This window comes from Nestor notabilis, unplaced genomic scaffold (assembly GCF_000696875.1).
Source record: "Nestor notabilis isolate BGI_N333 unplaced genomic scaffold, ASM69687v1 scaffold34851, whole genome shotgun sequence".
NCBI classification, from domain to species: Eukaryota; Metazoa; Chordata; class Aves; order Psittaciformes; family Psittacidae; genus Nestor; species Nestor notabilis.
In genome coordinates this window covers 1-16,051 of record NW_009916669.1, presented here as the reverse complement: position 1 = coordinate 16,051, position 16,051 = coordinate 1, and the positions used below count along the sequence as shown (strand labels likewise).

At 39.5% G+C, this 16,051-nt stretch overlaps 2 protein-coding genes across 2 annotated transcripts; one reads left to right on the top strand and one right to left on the bottom strand.

The window, feature by feature from the left end:
* Positions 1-2,334: 2,334 nt before the first annotated feature.
* Positions 2,335-6,920, top strand: ARF4 (ADP-ribosylation factor 4; the record flags this gene model as incomplete). Its single annotated transcript, XM_010024676.1, has 5 exons — positions 2,335-2,419; positions 2,929-3,038; positions 4,069-4,140; positions 4,648-4,773; positions 5,652-6,920. Coding segments are annotated over 5 exons (480 nt in total), but the record flags the coding sequence as incomplete, so codon positions are not given.
* A 6,259-nt stretch (positions 6,921-13,179) lies between these two features.
* PDE12 (phosphodiesterase 12) lies at positions 13,180-16,046 on the bottom strand (the record flags this gene model as incomplete). The annotated part of the gene is made up of 3 exons (XM_010024677.1): positions 13,180-13,679; positions 14,430-14,508; positions 15,519-16,046. Coding segments are annotated over 3 exons (1,050 nt in total), but the record flags the coding sequence as incomplete, so codon positions are not given.
* Between the last annotated feature and the right edge of the window lie 5 nt (positions 16,047-16,051).

Below are 16,051 nucleotides of genomic sequence, written 5' to 3'. Positions count from 1 at the left end.
GCTTAAAATTCTTGACTAGTTTCTATTTTCTAAACTGATTCTTCAGTCCGGGCTTTGTGCTTATGTAGCTGAGGTTCTGCCAACACAGCGGAGTTGTCAGTGGGTCCTGGTTCAAGAGCACAGTGGATAACTGGGGCAGTGATTTCTTAAATTTAGCAAATAGCTTAAAATTCTTGACTAGTTTCTATTTTCTTCATATCTTCAAATGGTTCTTGACACCTTCTGTGTATTCTTTGAAATGAGATTAGCTTTTGTCTGTATCTTCAGTATAACCCCTGAGCACACTAGAACCATTTGTGTAGGTAATGCCATCTTTCTTTCGTTGCTAATTTTAACAAATCTTGTCAGTGTTTGTTCTACTGATAACTGGCTTGGGTTTGGAGGGTGGGAGAAGAGTGCGTGAGTAAGTGTAGCTTTAATTGCTGATTCATTAAACAATCTTAATGCTAATTTACTGAAAAACTATCACAGATCATGTACATGCACTATGTTGTCTTGTAAAGATCTAGGCACCCCACAAATGCCCACTTGAAGCTGAGCTGTGTGAGGATAGTGTTGGGCTTCAAGCATTGTGCTATTGAAAATGCTGTTTCTTAGTTTACATGCTGTTACTTAGTTACAAACCCTCAAATACTGAGGGTTTCTGAGGTCACTTGAAGGGTTTTCTAAGGCTACCTGACACTTCATTGAGGTAGGGAAAATGCCAACATTTACAAGTTTCATGATTTACAAGCTCTTGTGAAACGTCTGCTGCACCGTGTCTTTTTTTTTTTGTCATGCTTGTGTGTGGTTCTAAAAGAGACCAACACTGAGACAATAGCAAACTTAAAACTTACATTTTCGTTTGGGGAGTTTATTACCACTCAAAGAGCTTTGGCTTTGGTGGTAGAGGTTTGGGGTTTTTTTCCACTTCTTATTTAATGATATTAACAATTAGACCAACTCATAGATGGGGCCCTCAGTGATATGGTTTAGTGGTGGTCTTAGCAGTCCTGGGGTCACAATTGGATTTGATGATATTAAAGGTCTTTCCCAACCTAGTTGGTTCTATGATAATATCAAAGAAACTGCATTGGCATCCTGTTGATGCTTTCAGAATATAGGACAATTATAGATAGTTATTCTAATTAGTTAGCTGTCACAGCAGTTTTTGTCTTGAGAAGGAGGAGGCTTTTTAAGAGTTTGGTTTCATTCTGAATAAGTAGGTAATTTTGAATTCCATTTTATTGCAGTGCTAAGGAAACAGTTGTATTATTGATAGTCAAGTCATCAAACCACTTAAAGCTTAATATATTGCAGTCACCAAGTAGGAATTAACTTGCAACACTTAATGTTATCAAACAAGGATAACGTTTGGTTTCTTGTGCAAGTATTATTTAATTAATTCTTTGATGGGGGTTATTTTTGTTTTGGCAAAATTTTGACAATTTCAAGTTTCACAAATAGACATTTTATTTAAACTGTTGCTGTGATGTTTAGTACCTACTGTTTATTTAGGTCCTTATGTGCTAGGCATTGGATTCTAACATAATGAATTGAATATTTTTAAGGATCACATATTTACCACATAACTTACATTGAAAACCAGCAAGTTGAAGTTTTGTTGTAGAAACAGAAGCACAAATTTCAGTGCAGAAGGCTCCCTATAAAGATCAAAAGTGGAGACTCCTAGTGAAAGTATCCTAGTAGATCTTAACGAACGGAAGTGATGTCCTGAAGAGTTACAGCCCTTATGGTGTCTGCAGAGGGAGGATGGAGTTCCCTAATGTGTGTGTTTCTATCAGTGCAAAATAAATGTTTTAGCAAAGGGACAACAGATTGGAAGGGGGAGGCTGAAGTGTCTTCCATTGATAGTGCAGCTCCTGTTGGTTCAGGTGCTTGTGAAACTGGCCTCAGCTGAAGGCTGAGAGAGACCTTTCCCAGCTTGAGTGTGAAGGAGCAAATGTGTGACCAGTTAGAAATTATGTGCTGCTTGTAGATGGTGGCTCAGCATTTGAAACTGTCCTTACGTACACAGCAGAAACTTTCAAAGTGAGTGATAAAACTTATTTAAGTAACACAAATATTAAAGAAGATGACTAGAAACTTGTGGCCTGCAAGTTGAGGACGGAAGTGCGTTACTGAGCTTGTTTTCCTCATTGATTGTTCTCTTTCTCAGTGCTGGGTAGAGGAGAAGGGGAGAAACACACAGTAGTATATCAGCAGTGACTTGGAGTGTTTAAAAAGCTGTTTCTTCCCAGGAAAAAACCCTAATGCTCTGTACATAAAATGGCACATCTTTAATTCATCAGGTTGTAGTTTATGTTGTGAACTAAATGAAATTTTCTGTTTGTTCTAGTTGGTTTGGATGCTGCTGGCAAGACAACTATTCTTTATAAACTGAAACTAGGAGAAATTGTCACCACAATTCCCACTATTGGTAAGATAACCAATTGTCATGTCTTCATTTTTGTTACTTTAAATTTGTGTGGGAGAGATGGGTTTTTGAAGAGTGTAGGCATTTGTGATCTTTGCTGTTAGTATAAGAATTGAGACAAACATGGGCTTTCTGGTACTGCTGTAACAACTGTGTCAGACCAAAGATATATCTAGACCAGAATCCTATGTCTGACAGTGGCCAGTAACTAATACGCAGGCGTATAGGAACCAGTTAAGCAGCAATACTTCCCCCAAACACCATGATCCTCACAGTTTGTGGCTAAAAGATTTGCTGAACCAAAGGTGGTGTACTTGGATTTAAGTGGCTAATTTTTTTTTTTTCTTCCTTTGAGTCAATTTTTTCTTGATCCAACAGTTGAGTTTTGATAAGCCATCTCATATACACTTGGGAGAAGAGTAACTTGGGAAATAGATATCTTTAACATGGTTAGAATTACATTTTAACACTAGAATTAACTATTTATAATGACTTGACTCTTTTATTTGTAGGTTTCAATGTGGAAACGGTAGAATACAAAAACATTTGTTTCACAGTTTGGGATGTTGGTGGTCAAGACAAAATTAGACCTCTTTGGAGGCATTATTTCCAAAACACACAGGTAAGAGTTTGGAGATGGCAATAGATAAACTAGGATCCACCTAGTGTTCTGTAGATCTACTTAGGATCTACCAGTGTTCTGTAATGGGCCAGAGCCTGTGGTTTGTTTGTGAGGCATGCTTGAACTTTGCTGTATCCATGCATCAGTTTCTTTGAGCTGGTATTAGCTTATACATAAAAAACTTTATTGCTTAAACACCCTTCTACATGCTCTTTTTTTTTAATAATCATCCTTAAAATACACAGCTTTTGCTTGCTCTATCAGTGTACTTAGCATGCTGAGTATCAAAAGTTATCATAAAATATCTTGTTACTGGTTGATTAGAAAGTGTCAGCTTCATATTGACGTGACTGCTGACATATCTGGTGACATAAGTGTGGTTCTTTGGCTCACAAGTAGTAAGATAAGTTGCTTGTTAGTATCAGAAGCTTTGGTCGTGGGGGGATGGGGAGTGTCTGGTTGGGTTTTGTTTCTTGGTTTTGGGGTGGTGGTGTTGACGGCTTTTGTGTGTTGAGTCCAAAATTGTTTCCAAGAAACTTCTGGGCAGCCTCATGCATGTGATTGGTGTAGAAAAATGGAGAAGTCTGGGTTGACAAAAAGGAGCTAGCAAAGTGCTGCTGTGAATATAGTAATAGTTAATTTCAGTTCCTTATTCGACCCCATTATGAAGTATTTTTGAAAGATGCTTTGATTTTCTTAGAATGAGAAACCATAAAGTTTTCAGAGTCTAGTGTGGGACTAACGAGTCCCACACTAACCCATAAACCAGCATTTGTGGTTTTAAACTTTGTTTTTATTTAGAAGGCCTTTAGGAGATTTTTTTTTACAGTTGAAAGTTATTATTTAGTTGTTTAGACAGGCATCTTGCATTGCTTAAACAGAAACGTCCGTCAAATTTACTTATGTAAGAGAGGAGACAATCACAGAATTCAATTTGAGGGTTGTTTTTTTTTTTGCTTTAAATAGTACTGTAAATAGTAAATATGTAAATGTTTACATTGATTTTTCAAACCTGCATAACTTCTTACAGGGCCTCATTTTTGTGGTAGACAGCAATGACAGAGAGAGAATCCAGGAAGCAGCAGAAGAGCTGCAGAAAATGGTAAATATCAATGCCTTCTGAAATAAGATTATACTTTTTGTCATAGTTTTGGATGCTTGTCAGTTGCCCTAAGACATGTAGGATTTGAAAGTTCTAGAGTTTGTAGAGTGCATATTGTATCCACCAGCTAATTCTGGTTCACATGAGTGTGCTTAGTGATAACTACAACTGTTTAGAGAATTTTAGCTCAAGAACTACTAATGTGTCAGAACTTTTCTTCATAAAACCTTAATAGAAATGCAGCAGATTAGGAATTTTGGAAAAACAAATGGGTGTGAAGAATTTCAGCAGCAAAGTGACTATAAATTGAAACTTCTTATTGAAAGAACATTTCTTTACTTGAAGTTGAGTGCTAGTTACATTTCACTCAGTACTTGCTAGTGACTTCAGAAGCACGATTGAAAATGTTTATAACCCTTAAATCAGGATTTAGGTTTCTTTAGTGACTGTTGAAGCAATTGAAGTACTCAACTGAGGTAATTTAATAATGACCATTTTTTTCTATAGCTTCAGGAGGACGAGCTGCGAGATGCTGTGCTGCTTCTGTTTGCGAACAAGCAGGATCTGCCAAACGCCATGGCAATCAGTGAAATGACAGATAAACTAGGTCTTCAGTCTCTGCGTAACAGAACTGTAAGTGCTAAACTTCCTGGTTGATAACCTCTTGTCTTCTTTTATTATAAATTATAAATGTAAGTTTTCCTTTAAAGGAAAGGGAGGTTTTCACCTCTTTCTGTAGAAAGATGCACATACCTGCTGTAACATTCTGTAGTTAACAGTTTACGGTCCTTGTTCAAAATAAGTGATTTAGGAGCACAATCCAGTGTGTACAGATTATTGCAGGTGTTTCAGCTCTCACCTTTTCCTGGAAAAAAGTACAGGTTTTCCAGTCTGTCGCTGAAATGTTTGACAAAGCAGGTGGTGGCCTTTTCCATTTCTCAGTGTTTGTTATTCTGGAGGAGAAAATGGATTCTGCATTCTCACCACTACAGAGATGGGAGGAAATTAAGTAGTTTCTGGATTGTTAGATTCCATCTGCACAAGCCTCAAGACATAGGGTTGCTTCACGTAAACCATCTAGACTTCTGTAATACTCCCCTAATGTCTCCGTGTGTTGACACTCTAAGATGATACCCATAGAAGATGTTGTAGAGGTCTGTTCATTTGGATAATTTCATGTCCATTTGCTGAGATAGAAATCAGTCTGTCAAAAACAACAAACCAGGTTTCAGCATATAAACTAAATGCAGGTTCTGTATTTGTTTCTTGATGCCCTAAATGGTGTTCTAGCATTTAGTAGGCTAACACTGAGTTTCTGCATAATGCCTGAACCCCGTCTATTTTATATATACTTCTCAACATTTTTAAAAATACCATCTGTTCAGTATTGACTCTACTTCTGGCACAAAGAACACCGTTTGAGTGTGTGTGTGAGTGTCACATGCTGTGATAACTTAGCTTGCAGTTTGTCAGTATTAAACTGAATTTTTGTTTGTGTTCTGCATTAACAGTGGTATGTCCAGGCTACCTGTGCTACACAAGGAACTGGTCTGTATGAGGGACTTGACTGGCTGTCAAATGAACTCTCAAAACGCTAACTCAAACTGGATGACTTTCACCAGGGACATGTTTGATATAAGTGGTCTAGGCTTGTTACAACAAAATTAGTTTGCATCTTGGTTATTACAGTATCTGGAACTGATATTTGGGCAGGATATTACAGCGTTTCAACTTATTTTGTTGCCAATTATTGTTTACCGAGCTACATGTTGCAAAGGTAGCAATATGCTTGGGTAAAAATCTCCTTAACTTGGAAAAAGTGTATCTTCTGATTTTATTCCCCTTGTTAGCCTACATGCCTGAATATAGTTATTGTGACATCTTTAAGATCTGTTTCAAATACTCTTTTGAGCCCCAATAAATTAATGTTTTAATTTTTTTTCCTCCCTGCTACTTTTAGTTTACTGATGCCCTGTTTCATTCCTCAGACAGTCTGCTGATTTCAAAATGTAGCATTCCGTATGTATTTATTTCTCTCCCTTGCCAAAAAGAATTCCTCATACTGCTTGTTCCAGCCAAGGAAATGCTCTAAAACACTATACCAATCTACTGCACTGAGGAACATTTTAGTAATCCTTGGGTTCTGTCAGCCCAACTTGCCTTTGTGTGAATTGGATTTGATGGGTAGAATAGTTCTGTGCTGGTTGCGAAGAGCTCATGTTGAGGTTGTTTTTAATATTCAGCAGATTGTCTTCCTTTATATTGTATCTTTTTTTATGTTGCATGTTGCTTTTTGGTATCAGCCTGACTATTTTTGCCCAGTGTATAATAGTTCTGCTGAAGTTTTACTGTTTGTTGGTGAACATATCTTCATGAAGAAATTTTGGAAATTCATCAAACTCAATGGATTAGTTTCTTCATAACCCACTTGGAATTATTCCTAATAAAATGATAAAATGTATAGTTCTGTGTATGCTCTTCTTGATTCCTGAAATGATTGAACTGTAAGTTGTCACTTACTCTTTTTTCGTATACTGAGCTTTCCTGCAGCTTGAATGTGAACATCAGTCTCATTTTCTTGTGTTCAGAGCTATGTAAAGTGGGACATGGAAAATAGGCAACAAAGTTGTATACAGTGCAGTAGAGTAGCTGTCAGCAAGACATAGAATTCTGTGTCTGTTGAAGTTGTAAATCTAAAGTTCTTTTTAAGATGTCCAGATATGAAAATACTAACACTTACAAAAATTGTAATAAAACAAATACCAACTGCCTGGAAAGCATGCATGTCTGTTTCATAGTTGTATCTACATTTGAAAACCATCGTGGGTTCTAGCAGGAGAATCACACATTCTGTTGGTGGCTCACTGGGAAGCTAACTTGAACACTGGTACAGGGATTTAGTTAATATTCATAGTCACCCCAAAACATCAGCTCTATGCAACTGCTGCTGTCTGCTTTTGTATTTCTGCCCCCTCTGTAGTTCAAAAGACCAAAGTTAATGTTTTTTGAGGCTGCTACTAATGGATATTTTAGCATCTCTTTTTCTGTTGCCTGCCTTGCTGTATGGATGCAAATGTGGCTCAATCCTTCAACTGAAACGTTCTGTTCTGTGCGTTACAGGTCTTTAGGAACCCAAAGTGTGGTTTCATCGCAGTTTCACCCTAAGTGTCTCTTTTATCTCAGCTCTTGTTATCCTTGCTACAATGAATACCAGTGACACGGTCTGGTGAGCTCAAGCCAGTTTAAGTTAAGAGCATCTTCCAAGGCAGCTTCTGTGAACACAGCTAACTGAAGAAAATTCCATAGTTGTTGAATATGGTTGTTAACTCTATTAGTATGTAACAGAAACCCAGGAGACAGTGTAAGGGGAGTAGGGTTTTCCTTGCACTTTAATGAATTGCTGATTACATATTAACCAAAGTTGATACATCCCTGCATTGGATCAGTAGCTGTGAATATGCATATTTCTAGCAATGCAGTTCTTGAAATAAACCTTAAAAAGAACACTTTGTGCAGAAGAGGCAGCTTGTCCATAACACATTGCATTGGTAGTCCCAGTAGGTTAAAATGAAACAATGCTTGTGGCAAATGGAACACCATCTCCTCTTCCAAGGAAGAAGTGAGAGGCAGACTTTAAGTAAAAAAGCAGATAGTCAGAAACAAATTAGGCCTGATATCTTGAAGGAAGCATTCTGTTTGGTAGAGATGAAGATTTCATTCGTTTAATTATTTGAAATGCTTTTAAGTAACTAAATACTTGTGTTTAGGTGAGCTTTGTTTAGCCACTGCATTTTTGAGTTAAAGCGTGTGTATAGAAGTTGGTTTTTCACAGTCCCTGTGCCTGGCTTTGTGTACTAATAGGTTGTAGTTCTGCTGTAAAATGAGTAATTTCCCACAGTCAGAAAGTAGTGAAGATCTTGATCCTCACTGGGTCCTGAGTCTTCATGAGGGGTTAAGGCTACAGCTGATACTGAAGTGTAGTAACACGAAGTCAATAAAATTATTGGGTGTAATTGAGTACTCACTGTGGTGTTAATCAGAGCATAGAGAGGAACTGGAGCAAGTGCTTCAATCTTCCTGTAAACAGTCAAGATCACACTTTTGACCTCTGTTACTAGAACGATATTTGTGTCTTACTGCGGTCTGTACTAACTGCCCCTGTGAGGTTGTAGTCTTGGAAGCAAGGTCTCTGATAGGCAGTTTATTCGCAATAGTAATAAGCAGTGAAAGGGACAAAACACTTGATGGGTGGAATAATGTCACAACTGACAGAAGTGAATAGCTTTCACTCAGGTTGTTATATTCTCATCAGCTGTTCTCAAGTCAAAATTTTCAAGGTACACTCAGGTTTAAGTGTTCTGGATTCTAAGCAGCACTCCCTGGGGTTAGTGCACGGGGTTAGAGAGCTGCCCTGTCTTCAGATGACAAACATGAAGCAGTTCATTATTCCTGTTCTTACTGGATGTTGCTGTGAGCTGGAATCTTGGTGGGTTTCTTTTTCCTTTGGAGCTAGTGCCACTTCTGCAGCTACTGCTCATCTGCTTCTACAAGAACAAATAGTCCTGATGACTTCTTTTATTACGCTGCCTTATCTCTTAGTACCAGGACCACATGCAGTGCTGAAATCCTTTACCCTAGCCCGTTAATGTGGCTATCTGTCAGTAAAGTCGTTGGTTGTGGCAGTGACACTTTCTTGAACTGACCAAAATGATAATTTGTACCTTGGTCTTCTTACCTAAACACAGTGCAACTCTTCCACTTTAAAGGCACTGACTGTCATTGAAGACATCATGGATAGGTAAAAGTACTTGTTTGGTTGGGGTTTTTTTATGGCAATCTTCAAAATTGTTGTTTTCTGGCTAGAACAGTGACAATGACCTGTATATATGTTGCATGTCAGTAGCAATGTATAATACAGCCCTGCTCTCCAGATGCAGATAAAATTCCCATGAAGGTCCAATGTTCTCATGTCTATTAAATAAAGAGTTCAGATACTAACTTTATTTGTCATTCCTTACCAGAAGTCAGATACCTGAACTGAGCTGTTGTCTCAGAAGTTCAAAATCTCAGATAGGCGCAAGACTGCTAAAAATTTGTTCCTCATTCTACTGTAATGATGGGAAATCCTGAGTTACAGTAGCTGGAATTTTCCATTGTGTAGCACCAGCTCCTGTATTCAAACAACGGGTAAGTTCTACTGCACTGGGAGATCAGTGTAGTCATACTTATACACAAGAGTATTTATTTCAGTGTATCAAACTGCCAGCTTAGCTACAGAGAGCAAAGCCCTGAAGAATGAGTGTTTTTTCTTTTATTGGCCATGCTGACAGAACAAACAGAAACCAAAACAAAAAGCAACCACACGCACATGAAAAGATTCAGAGAGCTGCTTGCCCAATTTTGTGATGTGAGGGATATGGAGTGTTCCAGCTGCTGGAAGAGGCACACAGGTGAGCTTAGGTTAATGAACTGAAATGGGAGACAAGCTTAATGGGACTTCTACAAATCTGGGTTCTAAAGGTGATTTAGAGAGGAAGAATTAATGGCTGGGCAAGGTCCAGATGTGTAGGAGAGCTAAAAATCACCTTATGTTTAATAGGAAGCACCATGTATTACCTCACATGGATATAAACGTAGCTTGGGAGCATGGGGGTTACGTGCCCAAGGCACACCTAACGGCTGCTTTTCACCCCCCAAATAAATCACAATTATTTTGAACGGTGACTGTTTCCTAAGCCAGGCCCTAGTGCTGCATTCCCACTGCAGAAATGTCTAACCGGTTCCTGACACACTGCTGCTCCTGGCAGTCAGCCTGTGCTGCTGCTGCATTTTCCCAATGAACTAGGGGTACTTCGACTGGAGACTCTCCAGCACTAGCTCATGGGGCTGCATTTCCTCCTGAAGACAGTGAAGGATTATCTGCCGTGTGCAAGGGCAATCTAATTTTACTGGGTCTGTTCCAGTAAATTTCCCTGACGCTTGTTTCCTGCAGATGCCAGCTTCCCCTGGGCTGCAAGGAGACAGAGGCTGCAACCTGAGCACCAATACCGGGGGTGAGGGGGACACAATGCCAGGCAAGCCTGTTTTCTGAGCAGCTCCATCTTCTGGTACTATGGAGAAGTTACAGGGGTTTAATGTGTTGGTTTGGAAAGACTGAGGAATCCATTTGTAATGGCAATGTAGTTAAAGAAGAAGAAAATAATGTTTTTTAAAATTATAAGGGAAGCCCAGTTAGCCTATGTAAGCAACGTAACTTCACTTACAAGCTTAACAATTGCAGTGTTACTATTTATTTTAAGTGACTGAGACATTTCTTTTGCCAGTCTACCAGCCTGCATTACTCAGTGGCATTTAGTTGGCCTTGCAAATTGTAGGCAGCCTCTGACTCAGCTGTAATGTAGTCATTTTCAGTTGTTTCCAAGGTGCTAACACTTAGCTTTTCTTCTTGAACAGATCTTCCAGTTAATTTTTCTGCCCTTTTAAATGTTGTATACTTGCAAATGTTACATCTCTAGGTGCGAGCTTTCCCTCATTTGCTAAATAAGTAAATAGTCTTTGCCCAGATACGAGGTTTACGGCCTCCATTCTGTTTGCAAGATTTTCTCCCCACTCCTGTATCCTGAAGTTTAGGAATGATTGATACTTCTATTAGCAACTTTGTAGCCTACAAGAGTACAGACATCACCTTCCACTCATAGGCAAAACTGCATTACCCTTTACTTTTTAATTAGACTTAGAACAGTTACTGATCAAGGACCCACTCGACATATCTAGAGTCCAGTTTTAGAGGGTGAATTCTGTCCATCACTCCATTGCAATGATCCAACATCATGCATTGCCACATTCCTGGTTTTACTCCCATTTTTTATCCAAAGGCCCTTGTCTTGGCGAAAACACTGATTAAGCAAAAATTGAAATCTGTAGGTTTATGTATAAGCCTGCCAAAGCCTGTTACAATAAACACCCACTCTTATGTTTTGTGGCAGATCTGCTTAAGCAGTGAATGCCTTGCTCCAGGCAGGGATCCCTTATTCCCGCTTCCAAGCCTGGTCTTGCCCATTGGCCACAGGAGGCTTTATGGTGAGTAAGCTCAGGATATGAAGGGCCACTAAAACTGTGAATACAGTTGAAAAAATTAAAGGCCCTGTATTTTTATCTGGCTCACTTCTCTATTTTAGCTTGGTATGGTACAAGCAAGAACAAGCAGCCAGAATTCAGATGAAGGAGAGCAGGATGAGGCAAGAGAGGCTGGGATGAGAAGATGGAAGATTAACTGCTCATGTTGCTGAAAAAAAGATACTTGCAAAGGACATTTACATAAGACCTTTAGTAATATGGGATTTTACAAACTCGCTTATTAGTGGAACAGTCCTTTTACCAATTTCCGTTTACCTGTGTGTTTATGTGCAGTGGGTAACAAAATTCTGGACAGTTCATGAGGTGTCTTATGTCAAGACATGTTTTATGGGCCTGTATCTCTTTAGCCTTGTACAACCTCAGAGGCTAAACCTGCCTGTTGGCTTTACCAGTGCAGTTGTTTATCTGCATCAATTGGGTTAGATGCTCAGATGCTCCAGTAACAAAAAACATTAATAATTTTACTGGAAATAAGATAGAAAAGGCTAAAGAGCAGCTGTTTACTAGCTTCTGCAAAGCATCACCCTTCACAGTATAGCAGGTACTATGGCAGGAGGCAGGACCAATGACTCTCAGCAATACCCCATGTATCAGCAACTGCTCATTTTTAGTAGTATATAAACAGGTTAGTGAATCCCAGCCATAACCTGCAGCCCACCAGAATGCAGTGGAGGTAAGTAGCTGTGCAAAGACAAGGTATACAGTTTTTGTCAGCCTGGGTGGACTTGTTTTGCCATGAAAGACACCAGTAACTGGGGGAGGGGGGGAACAAAACCAAAAAACCAATTGACAACACTGACAATTGAAATGGGAATTTTATTTGGTGAAAGAGGGAGATCCTGTGAAATGGTTTTGAAATTACGTGTTTTCCACATGGACTAATGGATGCAAGGAAAGAAGCTGGTTAAACAATTCAAACCCCTTCAACACATTCAGTGAATGAAGGTATGCATAAAATACATTTCCCCACATCCCAGTTATCTCCTACAAAATAAGGAAGACCAGACTCTTTCTAGAAGGAAAAAAATGCAGATAGAAACCCTCCTAAAAACTCAGGTCACCTTTATATGCAATAGAGCAACAAAATAGAATTGTGATAAAGGTTTGCAGGTCACTTCAAAGATTTAGGCACAGACAGCTAATGCACCACATCAACTATTCTGCATCTCCCCCTACTTGACGATGATATTGTTAAGAGCTCCCTCCCATCCAGAGATGACTGTCCTAAACTTTAGTATTTCTTTCATTGCCAATGACTATAAACAACAGAAGGAACAGATGTTCAAAGCAGATGCAGTCCAATTTTATCAGGTGCTAAAGCTACCCTCACTACCCAACATGAAGTGGGCAAGCAAAACGCTTCCAAATCAACTATAACCTTGAATTTAACATGGTTGATTGTTGACAGAAATCCTACTCACTCGTAATTTAAAGAACAGCTTTCCAGAAGGTAGTAGGTGCATGTAAGTTGTTCATGCCAATTAATACAAAATTGGGTCACAGTCATGGTAAATGGAAAAGAGAATTTCTGAACTTAGCTTTTAAAAATTGTCTTCTCATGACAGGAATTTTACTGAGGCTGAATCAACTAATCCTTTATATTTCCTTTGGTTCTGAATTAAGCAGGGTTCAGTTTGGACACTCATATCAGATTTATGTATCTTTTTCTAACAAAATAATTCTTAATCCTTTAAAAACACGAATAAAAATGTTTATCATAATCCAATTTTCAAAACCCCCTGTTTTAAATATATTTCTGCTATTAGCATATAAAAAAGGAAGGGAAAAGTTGTCATGCAAATATTTGGAACAGTGTGATAATATTCAACAAAACCATTAAACACAGGAACTTTTCAGTGATCATTCTGACTTTCCTTTTAGTAGCATCAAGCCAGGGTGTAGCCTCAGTTCCCCAGCATTACATTTCTTGTTTGAAAAACCCCAAAAGCACCACGCATTTTATTTCCACTTTAAGTCACATATTAGTGCTATATGATCAGAAGGATGTGAAACACTTGGCAAAGCCTGATGGGTTGTTACTTCTTCATGACTTGGCAATGGAATGACCTGTTCAACCTCTAGAGAATTCCTGTCAATGAAGATGTAGTCCAGACATCCATGAAACCCACCGACATAGTTTGTGTAAGCAGGTTCTCCACAAGCACTTAGCAGTTTGAAAGGATGGCTTAGGGGCATATTACACTTTTCTTCTTCACCATTTGAAACCCAGTCTTCATGATCTTCAGCAATGCTACCACTGTTAATAAAAGTGTAAGTTCCAGATGATGGTGTACTATTAAAATCTCCACAGAATATGACTGGTATGCTTGGATACAAGTCACATGCTACGTGCTTCATGTGAGACAAGGCTACAGCAATTTGGATGAGACGGATGTGCCCACCTAAGAACATAAAAATGTATTAGAGTACTTCACGGTAGCAGTGGAGGAATTTCCCAAGCTGCTCATGTCACATATAGCTCCAAAACACTGATCTCATTTTAAATTTTCTGTGCTCTGTGTTTTAGAATAGTTTTCTAAAATAAGGAATTTTCATTATAGTTATAAGGAAGCTTTTGAAGTTTGTGACTATGAAAGTTTTGGAGAGGCAGACAATGTGTACATTTAAATTTGCACATGCATGAACTCTGAGCCTTCAACACACATATTACAGCAGCTTTCCAGGTCATGGCAACCATTCTAGTAATATTCAAAAAAACCACAGAACCATAAGAAAATTAAGTTTTAAAGAGGAGAATCTCTTCTAAAAGCTTCTGTAGCCCAAACTGGTTGCTCCCCTAGCAGTCCTCCAAGACAGCTACCTCAGGTACAGTAGGTCTGGGAAGCCATGAGCACACACGACACCAGCTGTGTTTTATGGTGTACTCTTGAGTGAATAGTGTGTAACATGACTTGCCTCACTCTCAGCTGTATTCTACTGACTCCCAGGGAGGAGAGAACAATCTTGCTCTAAGGAAAATAAACAGACCTAGCAGCCTGGCTTTGATTCATCTAGATAAAAAGCAAAGCAGGAAACCCTCAGTTCCAGAAGAAAACATTACAGCTGCAAAAGAATGGGGGGAAATCTCCCTGGGAAAGACAAAAACCTTTACAAACCCAGTTATCTGACATATAGGAACATGACAAAATTACCTTTTGGGTGCCAGTACAGGTGGGTATTAGCTACACAAATCTTCCTGGAAGGATCACTTGTAGACTGAAGAACTGAAACCTTCAAGAGAAAAAGCCGTTTTTGGTTAAGGCTTAACTAGAGTGGTTACGTATTTTTAAAAATGAAATAGTTTGCTTATTTCTTTGTGACAATCTAGTTCAAAGAACCTGATGCTTATAACTAAAGAAAAATACAGCTCCTAAGTTGAGTCTATTTATCTTCTATATAAAATCTGGGTATCAGCCAATACATATGAGTATTTGACAAATGTTCTTTTGCCCATAAGTGCCTGGTTTGGCCTTATTTTTTCCTTCTGTCCACTCTGTATTTTTCCATAAGATGTTGCTAATGCTGTACCATGCTTTAATTTTATTTTCTATTCTCCCACCTCTGGTTTTAGCAAGCAAACTGCAGCACTGCACCATTAAACTGAACATAAATTTAGAAGCCATTTCAGTTATCAGGGGAAGCTCATTACTCCTACTCAGTGCACGAATAGGAAGCTTTTACCAATGAGTGTTTCTGAAATCCCTGAAGTTTACACATTTGTACCTACACAACAGCTCTGCTGGAAGACCCACTGGAATCAACAAGCTCACAAACCTGTCCAACCTTATTTCTCTCCTTACTGTCACAAGTGGCACTATTAAAGCAAGGTAAATTAACTGAACCTCATTTAGAACTTATCTACAAAGTTTAAGTTTTATGAAATACATATTCTGACACAGGAGAGTAAGTAGTGAAAAACTTGGCAGCTGATAGCACCAACATGGGCCCAGAATCTCAACTGCTGTCTTCATCTGAAAGTGAATAATTTTGCCTTTTTTGCCAGATTTTGGTAATGCCATCTATCCAGTTCACTAAAGACTCAGTGTTTTGTTCTTGGTCCGAAATTATTCTTCTGCTGTACCTAGGTAACAGAGAACATACCACTGTTCTCTGTGTTTAACATTGTTACTCTCTCACCTCCTTTTTGCTGTGATCTGACACTCAAACCTAATTGGGCTGCACCTGCCTGGAAGCAGTAGGCAGAGGAAAGAGGAAGGAAAAATGCATGTAAAAGCTGGTACCTGCAGCACAGATGATCTCTGCAGCACCTTCTCCTGCACTAAGGGATACTTGGCCAGCTTATCACACAACTCCTTGTGCACTGGGTCTGAGAGCAGGGCTTCGCTGAAAGCAATGTCGTGCTGGCTAAGGAGGCTGAACTTGTCCCTGCGGTAGAAAGTAGCCAGGCCTTCGTGCTGCTTCTCCTTAATCTTGAACAGCCCTTCGAGCCCAAAGGCATCCAGGGCTGGAGCCAAGCTGTCCACGAAGACGGACTTATCCACTTCTTGCAAGCAGAGGAGGTCGGCGCTGTAGCCGGCCAGTTCCTTCTTGAGCAGGTTCTGCCGGTAGTCGAGCTCCAGGGCGTACGGGGCGCAGTACGGGTAGAGCACGGTGCGGGAGAACTCCGTCTGGGCGTAGATGTCGGCCAGGATGTTGTAGGTGACGGCGCGGACGGAGCCCTCTCCGCAGACCTTCCTGGTGTAAAGGTGCCGGGAGTCGAAGGTGCAGGCGCCGGGCCCAGCCTCCACGGGGCCGCTGCTCTCCACTTCGCGGG